A 14263-nucleotide genomic window follows, 5' to 3' on the forward strand; every position below is an offset into this window, starting at 1 on the left:
CACATGCAACTGGAAATATGTCGTTTGCGACACACGCGCAACTGGAATGCGCGGTAAGCGATTTCATGGGAAAGAGAAAGACGTCTTACAGATAGGAACCGTCACCACGAGCCCACTTTACAAAGCCCGCAAAAAACAAGTCAGCCTGCATACGCGTGGGGCCAACAATAACACAAACACACACAAACAACCCAAAAGTCAGAGCACGAATCTACAAGCACAAAATACGAATCTACAAACGCTCGACTTAAACTTATTAAATATAAGGCGCCTGATTTTCAGTAAATCCGTTAAGAAAATCGCAGTCAACTGAGACATAGACACACCCATAATATTTAGCATGAAAACGTTCACTATTGCACACCTACGGATGCAAATCAAAATGAAAAACAAAACCATGAGTACTAGATTGGCCTAGCTCTCTCTCGACGGGTCGAGGACATGCCCCGCGAAGACAACCGCGCCTGTCCCCTCCTCGACTATGAAATATGCAAAAGGATGGTCGGCCACAAAATCCACTCTAGGAGGTGGCCGCGGCGGCGGCTTCGGGCAGCGCTTACCTGCTCGCACCACGGTAACGGCCGCTGCTTCGGTGCCTTCCTCGTTCACCTCGATGACCGCCTTGTGGATCACATCACTCACGATCAATGGGAGGCCGGATTCATCGCGCTCCACCATGCGAGATAGATCGGCTTCGCCACCGAACGGCGATTCGAGCCCTAGCTTCTTGAGGATGGCGACGATGCTGCTTCCGAAGGACAGCTTAAATTTGGGCAACCGGAACTCGTTGACGCCGACCTTCTCCTTCGGCAGGTACTCGTGCAGGAAGCCATGCTGGGATGCTATCGTGTCAACCAGGTCCGGCAGGCCGTCGCGGGCATCCGGGAGGGAGATGCACATAGAGAATTGTGTATACTCAGAGTCAGAGGACACCTTCTTACGCTTCTTATGATCAGAGGACACCTCCGCATAGTATGTACCTTGGGGTTGTGGTCGTGGCATCTGGTACCTGAGTTTGAGAACCTTGAACCCGTCGTGCACGGAGATGAACTGGGACGAGCCGCTCGACATGAACGGCACGTCGACATTGCCGCCGTCCAGCCGGTAGAAAAGCCTGTTCCTGGTGCACTTCTTGCTGAAGGGTTCATCCCACTTGCCCTTGAAGTATATGGCGTTGCCCAGCACCACGCGGGTATCATGTGTTATTGATCCCGGACCAAAGACGGAATCGATCAGATTGCTCGTGGCATTGGCAACCCACGCGTTGATCTGGCCCCGTGCCGCCTCCTTGTTGTGGATGAAGTCGACGGTGCTCGCCTCGGCCTTGAACTTGTCCACGACGGTGCTCCGGTAGGCGGCCTTCAGCGGGCACGTGAGGTCGCTCCAGACGCCGCATGCGAACGCGACGCGTGGACCGCCGGAGCCGGACTGATCCGTGAGCGCGTCCTGCGCTACGCCTGAGACGAACTTCCTGAGCTGGCGGCGCGACGACGCACCGAGGATGCGGAGGATCTCGTCCTTGGTGTCGCCCCCGGCGCCAGCAGCTAGGAGCGCGAGCGCGGCATAGATGGACAGCGGCGAGAACATCAGGTTGCTGTCCTCGTTCTCCTTGGCCAGACACCTCGCCAGGCCGGCAGAGAGGGCCGCCAGGCCGGCAGAGCCGGACTGCGCCGCCGGGTTCCTCGTCTCTTCCATCGCTGGCTCTCTGAGACAATAGGGAAAATCTCGTGGAAAACGATGCACTAGTAGAAAAACGTCCATTCGTACCGGTTCCAGAGGGGCATTCGTACCGGTTTTGCAACCGGTATAAAACTTCCGGCACTAAAGCCCCCCCTTTCGTACCGGTTGCTTACGAACCGGTATAAAAGGGGCCTCCACGTGGGCCACCAGGAGAGCTCAGGGCTAAGGATCTTTGGTACCGGTTGGTAATACGAACCGGTACCAAAGGTTCCCCCGCAGCGAGGAATTTGCCCAAATCTTCGCCGCGGCAGAATTGGCTTTTTAGGGTTTTGGAGAGGTTTAGGGATATCGGTTTGTTTCATATCGCGTCGATGCACCAGAAACGCGTTTGGGTTTAGGTAGTACATGAAGATCAAGATGATGCATAGCAAGTTGGTGCATATAATATAACACACATGTTATTGCATAAGATCGCAAATTAAGTAGCACTATGCATGAAGATCGATCTTCATGCATAGTGGTGCTCTCCGAGGCGTACTCTATATATGTCTATTACATGTAGCATAGTGGTACTCTTCGAGTCAACTATATATGTAACATGTACATCTTCATTCATAGTGGTGCTCTGCGAGTGGTGGTATGACGTCCCGAAGGAAAAATCCCGCCAATTCCTCACCTATTGCTATGAAGCGGTCATCGATTGAGAGCTTGTTCCGCTTTCTTGCCAACTATAAAAAAATAAGATACAAATGAATACATGAAACAACTATTACTGAAACTCAGCACAACTTATGATAACAAAACAAATTTGTGAAGATTGTTTTTGTACCTCTTTATTTCTTTCATTATTCGTTCTCTCGTTGACAATTCTGCGGATGTACTCGCAAACGAAGAATCCACAGAGATCGGTCCCCGGAGGTTGTTGCGGGCATTTCTTTACAAGAATATAATTCAATCAAACAATAGTCGGGCACACGCCATATGGCATCGTCGGAAGTTCCGCCTCGGAATTTTTTTCCTGCAAGCCCGTGGAAGACTCCATCTCCTCTAACAATGTTGCGGAAAGGGTTGGGAAATCTCCCGTGGCGGAACTTCTCGAATATGCCCTTGGTGCACATGCCCTATATATGGCATATTCGGAAGTTCCGCCTCGGAAAAATTTCCCCGCAAGCCCGTGACTTAACTAGTAAAACAAGCCAACCATCTCCATTGTTAATATCTTACATACAGGTAACATCATTACACAAAAGTTATTTCCATATTGAGATACACAAGTTATACTCCATCTCCTCTAGTCTTCTGAGTTTTCTTCGCCCGTTTCCCTTTCTTCTTACTGCGACGCAACCATGGACAATCTTCATTGTTTAAGATGATGCTTGGGTCAATTTTTACCTTGAAGGGTGGAATATCGTCAAACTTATTATAATCTTCTGACATGTCTGTCTTGTCCTCTACTCCCACGATGTTTCTTTTTCCTAAAAGAACTATGTGCCGCTTTGGCTCATCGTATGATGTGTCCTCTTGCCTTTCTTTTCCTTTTTTCGGTTTGCTAGACATATCCTTCACATAAAAAACCTGAGCCACTTCACTGGCTAGGACGAATGGTTCGGTGTCGTACCCAAGATTCTTGAAATCCACTGTAGTCATTCCGTACCGCGGGTCTACCCGTACCCGTCTTTCAGGTTGAACCATTTACACCGGAACAAAGGGACCTTGAAATTAGGTCCATAGTCAAGTTCCCATATCTCCTCTATGTACCCATAATATGTGACCTTGTTCCCATTGCCATCTTCTGCATCAAAGCGGACACCACTGTTTTGGTTGGTGCTCTTTTTGTCTTGGGCGAAAGTGTAAAATGTGTTCCCATTAATCTCGTACCCTTGAAAAGTCGATATAGTAGAAGATGGTTGCTTGGCCAACAAGTACAGCTGCTCGTCATCGGTGACATTCATGAGACGTGTTTGCAACCAACCGCCGAAAGTCTTCATGTGTTCTCCATCAATCCAATCTTCACGTTGCTCCGGGTATTTAGAGCGTAAGATCTCCTTGTGTTCCTCTTTGTACGGAGCCACCAAGATGGAATTATGTAGAACTGTGTAGTGTGCTTGAGTGAAAGAATGTCCGTCCATACACGTTGCTGATTTCTTTCCTAGTGTGCCTTTTCCACGCAGTCTCCCCTCATAGCGCGATTCAGGAACACCGATCGGCTTAAGGTCAGGAATAAAGTCAACACAAAACTCAATGACCTCCTCTCGTTCCATAGTCCTTGGAGATGCTTCCTTCCGGCCTAGCACGGTTATGAACGTACTTCTTTAAGACCCCCATGAATCTCTCAAAGGGGAACATGTTGTGTAGAAATACAGACCGAGAACGCCAATCTCTTCGACCGGGTGAACTAGGAGATGTGTCATAATATTGAAGAAGGATGGTGGGAACACCAACTCGAAGCTGACTAGACATTGGACCACATCCTTCCGTAAATTTTGTAGAGTAAGTGGATTGATCACCTTCTGAGAAATTGCATTGAGGAACGCACATAGCTTCACAATGGGTACTCGAACATTTTCCGGCGTAAGCCCCTCAATGCAACCGGAAGTAATTGTGTCATAATCACGTGGTAGTCATGAGACTTTAGGTTTTGAAACTTTTTCTCCGACATGTTTATTATTCCCTTTATATTCGACGAGAAGCCGGACGGGACCTTGATGCTACTCGGGACTTCAAAAAAGATCTCCTTCTCCTCTTTGGTAAGAGCATAGCTGGCAGGACCTTGATACTTCTCTCGGATTCAGGTTGTTTCCTTCGTGGATACTTTGCTGGTCCTGCCGTGCATCCGGTGTATCTTTTGTCTTCCCATACACGCCCAAGAAGTTTAGCAGGTTCACGCAAAGATTTTTCGTCACGTGCATCACGTCGATTGCAGAGTGAACCTCTAAGAATTTCCAGTAGGGTAGCTCCCAAAATATCGACTTCTTCTTCCACATGGGTACGTGTCCGTCAACATCATGCGGAACAGATTGTCCGCCGGGACCCTTTCCAAAGATCACTTTTAAATCCTTGACCATATCATATATAACTTCCCCATTAGGGCGGGTAGGCTTCGTTCGGTTATCCGCCTCACCTCCGAAATGCTTTCCTCTCTTTCTTACGTGATGTTGTTTTGGAAGAAATCGACGATGCCCCGTGTACACATTCTTGTTTCCCAAATAATTACTATCGAGTCTCACCTAAACAAGGTGTGCATGCATTGTATCCCTTGTTTGACTCGCCCCGAAATGTTACCAAGAGCAGGCCAATCATTGATGGTTACAAATAACAACGCTCGTAGGTTAAATTCCTTTGTTCGTGCTCATCCCACACAGGTACACCTTCGTCACGCCACAACTCTAAAAGTTCTTCAACCAATGGCCTCGTGTACACATCAATGTCGTTGCCGGGTTGCTTCGGGCCCTGGATGAGCACCGGCATCATAATGAACTTCCGCTTCATGCACAACCAAGGAGGAAGGTTATAGATACATAGAGTCACCGGCCAGTGCTATGACCGGAGCTCTGCTCCCGAAAGGATTAAAGCCATCTATACTTAGACCAAATCTTAAGTTCCTTGCGTCATCTGAAAATGACTTGAACTCTCTGTCGATTTTTCTCCACCGCGACCCGTCAGCGGGTGTCTCGATATCACATCTTTCTTACGGTCCTCTTTGTGCCATCGCAACAACTTGGCATGCTCTTTGTTCCGGAACAAACGTTTCAACCGTGGTATTATAGGAGCATACCACATCACCTTCGCAGAACCCTCTTCCCGGGGGTGGACTCACCCTCAACATCGCCAGGGTCATCTCGCCCGATCTTATCCCTCAATGCACTACATACCGGGCATGCATTCAAATTCTCGTACTCCCCGCGGTAGAGGATGCAGTCATTGATGCATGCATGTATCTTCCGCACCTCTAATCCTAGAGGGCAGACAACCTTCTTTGCTTCGTACGTGCTAGAGGGCAACACGTTCTCCCCGGAAGCATCTTCTTTATTATTTTCAGCAACTTTTCAAATCCCTTGTCGGAAGTACCATTCTCTCGCCTTCCACCGCAGCAATTCCAGCATGGTACCCAGCTTTTTCTCGACCATTTTCGCAATTTGGGTACAACAGTTTGTTGTGATCCTCTAACATTTTCTCCAACTTCAACCTCTCCTTTTCATTTCCGCAGTTCATCTTCGCATCAGAATGGCCCGACCCAAATCGTCATCCGGGTCATCAAAAATCGGCTCATCGAAAATGAGCTCTTCTTCAGCTTCGTCTTCAGTGAATAAGGGATAGTTGTCACTATCCTCTTCTTCTTCGCTGTCTTCCAATATAACCCCTCTTTCTCCGTGCTTGGTCCAACAATTATAGCTGGGCATGAAACCATTCTCCAGCAGGTGGACGTGAAGGGTCTTCGAGGTAGAGTAATCCTTCATATTCTTACAGGAACTACATGGACAATATATGAAACCATTCGACCGCCTGTTTGCCTCAGCCACGTTGAGAAAATAATGCATGCCAGTAATGAACTCGGGATGGCACCGGTCACCGTACATCCATTGTCGACTCATCCGCATTTTATATGTATATCAAAAATCATTAAGTACACAACATCATGGATATATGAGTGACCAACTTAATTAATATTCAAGTTCATCACATAAAACTAATTGTTTTTTATAAAAGAAGAGGGGCTCACCGAGGTGGTACCGTGCCGGCTAGGGGACGACGCCGGCGATCGACAATGGTAAGGACGGGGATGATACTAATTAAAACCTACAAAACATACCATAATTTCAGCTCAAATTGCATATAAAAAAATAAAATCACTAACTTAGGCATTTAATCGAACACCTTGCTTGCACTACAAAAATAGTACGTGTTAAAACTACCAAAGAACCGAGCTAAATTAGGAACGCCGGAAGGAAGGATGATATTGCTAACCCTTGGATAGATGTATGCCGTTAATCTTGTTAAAATGGTGGAGAAAAATAAAGATTATTGGAGTGTGAGAGGTGGAGAATATTTGGAAATGTGAGAGGAGAAGTGAGAATGAGATATGCAGGGAGCTGGGCGCTGCCGCGCGATCATATAGGCACAGACCCTTTAGTACCGGTTCCTTACACGAACCGGTACTAAAGGTGCAACCCTGGCCCCACCACCGCCTGGAAATCGGGCCCAAACCCTTTAATACCGGTTCCTGTTACGAACCGGTATTAAAGGTCCATAACGAACCGGTATTGATGTCCCACGCACGGAACCGGTATTAATGCCCCCTTTAGTACCGGTTCGTAAGGGAACCGGTACTAAAGGCTTAGATGGATGAGAGGTTTTCTACTAGTGATGGTCTGTTCTTTTTCTTGATATACACGCTAACGAGAATCGTCTTTTATGCACGGTGATTGCTAGACCTACGTCGGTTCACACAGGAGGAAAATAATTCAGAGGAAACGGAAACAATTTAAATGGGTAGGTTTCGTTCCCTTTCCGATCCCTATGTATTTTCATTTCCTTTTGTATACATCTGTTTTACGTAGCATTCACGTTTTTATCAGTTGCGTATGTTCCATGATCTTTTTAAGCGGAGGCTAGAGAAGCGGCCGCTTGCGCAGCGTGCGGCGCACTTCTTCTCATTCTACTTTGCCAAGTGTATGAACTCCCCTTCTTCAGATTACAATTAAGAATATCCCCATCAGGAAAGTATTTAGCTTTTAAAACCAAAGCATAAAGAGAATTTGGGTTAGAAATCAACCTCCAAGCTTGCTTTGCCAACATAGCTAGATTGAAACAATGCAAATCTCTAAACCCCATGCCTCCTTGGTTTTTTGGCACACACATCTTCCACCATGCGAACCAATGCATATGTTTTTATTAATCCTCATCTCCCCACCAGCTGGGATATTGCAGTTATTATCCCTTTGATAATCTGCTTGGGTAGTTTGAGAACAGACATAGCATATGCAGGAATGGCTTGAATGACAGCTTTTAGCAGTGCCTCCTTACCTCCGAAAGACATATTTTTCTCTTTCCATCCACTTAGAAGCTTCAAAATTCGATCAATCAAATGTTGAAAGCAATCTGACCTATCCACTCCAGCAAGTGGTGGCAGGCCAAGATACTTCTCTGTAATCGCCTCAGTCATTATATTCAAAACAGTACACCTCCACTTTTGTATCCACATCCATACAAGGGCTAAAACGAATACTTAACTTAGCTTCACTCACTAGTTGCCCCGATGCAACACAGTAATCATCCAGAGCCCTCTTCAGACTATCAGCTTTCGAAGCATCCGGTCTCACGAGAACTGAAGAGTCATCTACAAAGAGAAGATGTGAAACAGCGGGAGCCTCTCTACTAACTTTCACTCCCATAATATTACCCATACTTGTTCAAATTTGAGTAGACTTGAAAGACCCGCACATAGGAGAAATAAATACGGTGAAAGTGGATCACCTTGGTGGATCCCCCTTGATGGGTAGATATAATCTGATAAATCATTATTTAGGTGAACTTGGTACCTTACCGAAGAGACACACACCATAATAAGATCAACCCATCCAGTATCAAAACCAAGCCGAATCAGAATTTTTCTAAGGAAAGTCCATTCCACTATATCATAGGTCTTGTGCATATCGAGCTTCGCCACTCGATGAGCTTCTAGCATTGGTTTAAGTAAAATAAGTTTTTCCTTGACAATAAATAAATATACTTCTAGCATTGGCATAGGAAAAATATTTTTACATTTGGCCATCTTTTTTATAAAATAGTAGCAAAATATATAACATCATATTGATATATTATGAAACTAGATTTCAAAACGGATTGAGCAACACTAATGTAGCGCACTAAATGCTGGTATGTTTTCGTACAGAATTGGTTAAATTTTTTAAAAAAAAGTTGACTAAGGACAAAGCTAGAAGTATTCTTATTTGTGGACGGAAGAAGAATAAATAGTCGCACTGCCGGCGACAAAATAAACATTATTTTTTGACATACCTTGATGGTTCATGAATTTTTATTATTTCTATCAAAAACAACATTTTCGACAACTACAATCCAAAAGATTATCTAATAATATATTTCCTAGTTTTTTCTAACATGGTTGTTCAATGCTTCATATTATTACCGAGCTTCAATGGTAATAGGAATAACAAATTTAGAGGAAAAGAGTATAACAATGCTTTATCCGATGTGGGTATCTTGCTACTCCGGTTCCGCATGTGTTTTCACAGCATAAATTAGATGTTGTGGTGAATGAGATGTTCGTGATATAGGAAAAATATAACATGAAAACGTCACCTATGGGAATCCAAATTCACTTCAAAACGAAACCAATTCGAGATGGCCTAGTCCTCTCTGGACGGGTCTAGGACATGCCCCGCGAAGACAACTGCGCCGGTCGCCTCCTCCACTATGAAGTATGCAAACGGATGATCAGCTACAAAATCCACTCTATGAGGTGGCGGCCGCCGTATCGCTGAAAAAAGTACAATATTCACCATGGTGACGGCCGCAGCTTTGGTGCCTTCCTCATTCACCTCGATGACCGCCTTGTGGATCACATCACCGACGACCAATGGCAATCCGGATTCATTGCGCTCTACCATGCGAGACAGATCGGCCTCAGCACCAAATGGCAGTTCAAGCCCCAATTTCTTCAGGATTGTTACGACACTGCTTTCAAAGGACAACTTAAACCTAGGCAACCGGAAATTCTTGACTTCAACCTTCTTCTTTGGCAGGTGCTCGTGCAGGAAGCCATGCTGGTTTGCTATCGTGTTAATCAGGTCCGGTAGGCCATCGTGGGCATCTGGGAGGAAGATGCACATAGAGAACTGTGTATGCTTGTGACCATCAGATTCGGAGGACGCCTTCTTACGCTTCTTACTATCAGAGGACACCTTCGCATAGCCTGTCATAGTCGGAGAAAAAATTATAAGAGAACTGAACCGCAAGATTGAAAGCATCAATATGTACCGTGGCTAACAGGATTAATTACCTGGCGCTTGTGCCATCTTGTAACGTAGTTTGAGCACCTTAAACCCGTCGTACACGGCGATGAATTGGGACGAGCCGCTCTCCATGAAGGGCACGTCGACATCGCCGCCGTCCAGCAGATAGAAATGCCTGTTCGTGGTGCACTTCTTGTTGAAGGGCTCATCCCACTTGCCCTTGAAGTATATGGCATTGCCGAGAACGACGCGGGTGAGTCGTGTTATTGATCCCGGACCAAAGATAGAATCGATCAGATTGCTCGTGGCATTGGCAACCCAAGCATTGATTTGGCCCCGTGCCGCCTCCTTGTTGTGGATGAAGTCGACGGTGCTCGCCTCGGCCTTGAACTTGTCCACGACGGTGCTCCGGTAGGCGGCCTTCAGCGGGCACGTGAGGTCGCTCCAGACGCCGCATGCGAACGCGACGCGTGGACCGCCGGAGCCGGACTGATCCGTGAGCGCGTCCTGCGCTACGCCTGAGACGAACTTCCTGAGCTGGCGGCGCGACGACGCACCGAGGATGCGGAGGATCTCGTCCTTGGTGTCGCCCCGGGCGCCAACAGCTAGTAGCGCGAGCGCGGCGTAGATGGACAGCGGCGAGAACACCAGGTTGCTGCCCACGTTCTCCTTGGCCAGACACCTCGCCAGGCCGGCAGAGAGGGTCGCCAGGCCGGCAGAGCCGGACTGCGCCGCCGGGTTCCTCGTCTCTTCCATCGCTGGATCTCAGCTGAGACAAAAAGGGAAAATCTCGTGCAAAAAAAGATGACCTGTTCTTTTCCTTGATATACACGCGAACGCGAATCGTCTTTTATTTATGCACGGTGATTGTTAGACCTACGTCGGTTCGCAAGAGGATAGTAATTCAGAGAAAACGGAAACAATTTAAATGGGTAGGTCTCGTTCACTTTCCGATTCCTATGGATTTTCCTTTCCTTTTGTATACATCTGTTTTACGTAGCGTATCAGTTGCGTATGTTCCATGATCTTTTTAAACGGAGGCTAGAGAAGCGGCCGCTTGTTGCGCAGCGTGCGGCGCACTTCTTCTCATTCTACTCTCTCGCTCTTACAGTTATTTTATATACTCCCTCAATCTCATGTAAGTTATCGAAGGTTATTATCAAAATTTAGATGTATCTTATACTATTTAGTGTCTACATACATCTAAATTTTGATAAATTTTAGATAAGTTTCATAGCCTTAATACTATTCCCTCTTATCTATAATAAATGTTGGTGTTAGTTTAAATTTAAGCTATGGGATAATTTAAAGTAAAGCCCCAGGACTTATTAAAGATCAAAGGGAGTACTCCCCCCAGTTCATATTAATTGACTCTAATATAAATGTATCTAAACATATTTTAATTCTAGATACATCCATATTAAAGTCAATTAATATGAATCAGAGAGAGTACATGAAATCATGGCATTAACAAAGACTTGTTTGATTTTAAACTTCGCAACCATTAAATCGGTTAAAGTTTTGTCTTCAATGGTAGTCACAATAAATCGACGGAACGAGATCTCATGTCTACATGTTTCAATAACTTTTTATGCCATATAATTGCTAGATTGATAGTATTATTTAATTACAAAATTATAAGCCATACTTCTTGACCGAATTACTATGACTTCTTTGTCATGTTCTGGTCATTCTACTTTTTTTTGCGGGAAATATAATAATATCATCTCGTGTTTGATGGTAATACTTTTTTTGCGAAATTCTCCGATCTATTAATAATCATCAACATCAGTCCAAAAAGTCCTAAAATTAATAAAAATTGCGTACATACATGTCATTGGACCACCTAGAAACGACTACAAACACTAGCGCGAGTCGAAGGCGCGCCGCCGTCCTCGCCCCTCCATCACTGAAGCCAGGAAAACCTTGTCATAGTAGAGCTTGTTGTAGTAGACAGCCGAGAAATCGTCGTGCTAAGGTCCCAAAGGACCAACGCACTAGAGCGGCAACCATCATCAATGATGACATCTGAAGAGCGGAAGAGACTGACCTGAAACCTCACCAACGAACATGAAAAACGACCGGATCCCAAGAGATCTGCTGGACACACGACTACATGCGCCCTCCACTGATGATAGACACACCACCGGAGCGAGAATAGGGCGGGGAGGACCTTATTCTAACTTCAAGGTGTCGCAGCCGTCTCACCACCCCGAAGAAGACACAGAGAAAACCTAGAACAGGAAACGGGAACCCTCCCGCCGGCGAGAGGTCGGGATCCGCCGTACCTACAAGGCGTGAGAGGCCATTGGAGACGGGCCGACCGGCACCGGCGCCGGTGGAGGGGATGGGAACCCTAGCCGCGTGGTAGATCGCCCTCTTCTCTCCTTTTCCTCCGTACCCGTTCGGGCCATTTGTTGGTAATACTTGAATACCACCCCAAAGTTTGCATAACATGGCAATAATAAAACATGTAAAAAATGGTCTGCTGACTTTACATTATTATCTTGATAATTGTTCACTCTTTATTATGCAACCACGGTACTATAACCCTGTTTTCTTCAAAATCCACGAGAAAGCTAGCTAGACTTTGGGTGTGAGAGTATGAGTGAGTGACGTGCTGGACTTATAGAGTGGAACTGGAGGCAGAGAACCCAGCGAACCATCACGTGCGGAAACCTCCATTACCTACCCATGCATGGTATCTACCGTGATCTGACAGTATATATATCATGCAACTAGCGTACCAGAGGGATGCACATCGACTCGACCGAAAGATCCAGCCAACAATGGCGGCTACCGATAAGCTACGGATCATAGAAACCGCAGTCGTCACCCCCAATGATCTGTCAGTACTCCCACCGCGATCGCTGCCGTTCACCTTCTTCGACGTCGAATGGCTCCGACAACGGCCGCAGCCGCTCGTCCAGCGCCTCTTCTTCTACCGCCTGACCCAGCAGCACCACGTCACCGTCCAGCGGCTCATCTCCGACGTGAAGCGCTCCCTCTCCAAGGCCCTCACCCACTTCTACCCGCTCGCCGGCCACGTCCGCCGCACGCCGGGCGCCCGCAGCAACCGCTACGAGCTCTTCTACCAGCCCGGCGACGGCGTGGCCTTCACCGTCGCCGAGTACGGCCTCCACGACGTCGAAGACTACCTCGCCACCTCCGACCACCCCGTCCCGGTCTCCATGCTCGCGCCTCTCGTGCCGCTCCTGCCCAAGGGCCGGGCGGTGCTCGCCGTGCAGGCCACGGTGCTGCGACGCGGAGGCCTCGCTCTCGGCGTCACCCTGCACCACTCGGCATGCGACGGCAATAGCTACACCCACTTCCTGCACACCTGGGCCGCGGCCTGCGCCGGCGCCACTGCTGATGACATGCCGCCGCCGCCCGTCATCGACCGCTCGCTTATCGCCGATCGAAACAGCCTCTACGACATATACTGCGCAGGCATACCGTTGCCGAGCGATGGCGCCGAGATAGAGCTCGCCGGCACCACCACGTCCTCGTACCCCGACGACCAGCTTCTCGCCACTTTCACACTGTCTCAAGAGCTTATTCAGAGTATCAAGGACGTGCTCGCCGCCGAGGCGGCCAGGCGTAACGCTCCGACGCCTCTCAGATGCTCCTCTCTGCTCGCCGCCTACAGCTTCATCTGGTCATGCTACTGCCGAGCCAAGCACCCCATGGACGCCGCTGGTGACCAAGCAAGAGCAACAACCTACTTCCTCTTCGCCGTGGACCACCGCAGGCGGCTCAACCCGCCCGTTCCGGTGCGATACATGGGCAACTGCCTCAGCCCGGCTATCGCTGCCGCGTGCCAGGATGAGCTTGTCGCCGCCACCGGAGGCCTCTTCGTGGCGTTCACGGCGATCACCGACGCCCTGGAGCAAGCGTTGAGTGAAGGGTCGCAGGAGAGGTGGGACATGTCCATGGAGCGGGTGAGAGAGGCGGCCAAGGCCGGCATGCTGTCAGTGGCGGGGTCGCCGAGGTTCCATGTGTACGACATCAACTTCGGGTTCGGACGACCTGCGAAGGTGTACATGGTGTCGGCGGCCAGGACCGGCGGTATTTCTGTGGCGGAGGCGGGCGACGGCCATGGTGGCGTGGAGTTTGGGATCCCTTTGCCCGCAGCCGGAATGGAGCGTTTCCGCCGGTGCTTTGCGGATGCCAATCGCGATGTGGGCACCGTCCATGAACCTAGTCATATATGATTTCGACAAAAAACGATACCCGTCGAATTGGAACTAGCAAAGTGCCGGCGCGTTACTGTCGATATTCGTCTTTCGCTATCACTACCGCATGCATCTTTCTCCATCCTCGTCTCAGAAGAAATAAGTGGCGTCTTCTTCTCTACTACCTCTAGGTGATATGTCACCACACAGGCACACATGTCTTTCTCGCCCCTCAATCGACGCTGGTGTTGTATTACCGCGTGCCAATCGGCTGTCCCGTGTTGCACTTTACATCTCTTCATTGATAAATATGCTGATCACACCATGCTTTATGCTTTAGGTGTATGTTATATCTCGTCCGAGGAACAAATCTCGCCTACTCAGGAAACAAGAAATTTTACTTTCAAGAAACAAATCTAATCTATTCGAGGAATT

At 47.9% G+C, this 14263-nt stretch overlaps 3 protein-coding genes across 3 annotated transcripts; 1 reads left to right on the forward strand and 2 right to left on the reverse strand.

The window, feature by feature from the left end:
• Window positions 1–414: 414 nt before the first annotated feature.
• Window positions 415–1695, reverse strand: LOC124657365 (putative serpin-Z8). The gene is made up of 2 exons (XM_047195931.1): window positions 1589–1695; window positions 415–1513 (listed from the first exon to the last, which is right to left on the reverse strand). Exons 1-2 carry the CDS (start codon window positions 1693–1695, stop codon window positions 415–417), a joined length of 1206 nt encoding a protein of 401 aa, XP_047051887.1.
• Window positions 1696–9047: 7352 nt separating this feature from the next.
• On the reverse strand, window positions 9048–10409 carry LOC124657366 (putative serpin-Z8). Its single transcript, XM_047195932.1, has 2 exons — window positions 9695–10409; window positions 9048–9553 (listed from the first exon to the last, which is right to left on the reverse strand). Exons 1-2 carry the CDS (start codon window positions 10407–10409, stop codon window positions 9048–9050), a joined length of 1221 nt encoding a protein of 406 aa, XP_047051888.1.
• Window positions 10410–12442: 2033 nt separating this feature from the next.
• On the forward strand, window positions 12443–13867 carry LOC124657367 (phenolic glucoside malonyltransferase 1-like). The gene has a single exon (XM_047195933.1). It carries the CDS (start codon window positions 12443–12445, stop codon window positions 13865–13867), a length of 1425 nt encoding a protein of 474 aa, XP_047051889.1.
• Window positions 13868–14263: the final 396 nt, after the last annotated feature.

This window comes from Lolium rigidum, chromosome 5, assembly GCF_022539505.1.
Source record: "Lolium rigidum isolate FL_2022 chromosome 5, APGP_CSIRO_Lrig_0.1, whole genome shotgun sequence".
Taxonomy (NCBI): Eukaryota; Viridiplantae; Streptophyta; class Magnoliopsida; order Poales; family Poaceae; genus Lolium; species Lolium rigidum.

Excerpts from the sequence above, each read along its gene's own strand:
- LOC124657367 (XM_047195933.1), top strand. The coding sequence starts at position 12,443 with ATGGCGGCTACCGATAAGCTACGGATCATAGAAACCGCAGTCGTCACC.
- LOC124657365 (XM_047195931.1), bottom strand. The coding sequence starts at position 1,695 with ATGGAAGAGACGAGGAACCCGGCGGCGCAGTCCGGCTCTGCCGGCCTG. Across the intron at positions 1,514-1,588 it reads GAGAACGAGGACAGCAACCT|GATCCTCCGCATCCTCGGTG; the intron begins GATGTTCTCGCC and ends CACCAAGGACGA.
- LOC124657366 (XM_047195932.1), bottom strand. The coding sequence starts at position 10,409 with ATGGAAGAGACGAGGAACCCGGCGGCGCAGTCCGGCTCTGCCGGCCTG. Across the intron at positions 9,554-9,694 it reads GGCACAAGCGCCAGGTAATT|GTCACAAGCATACACAGTTC; the intron begins AATCCTGTTAGC and ends CCGAATCTGATG.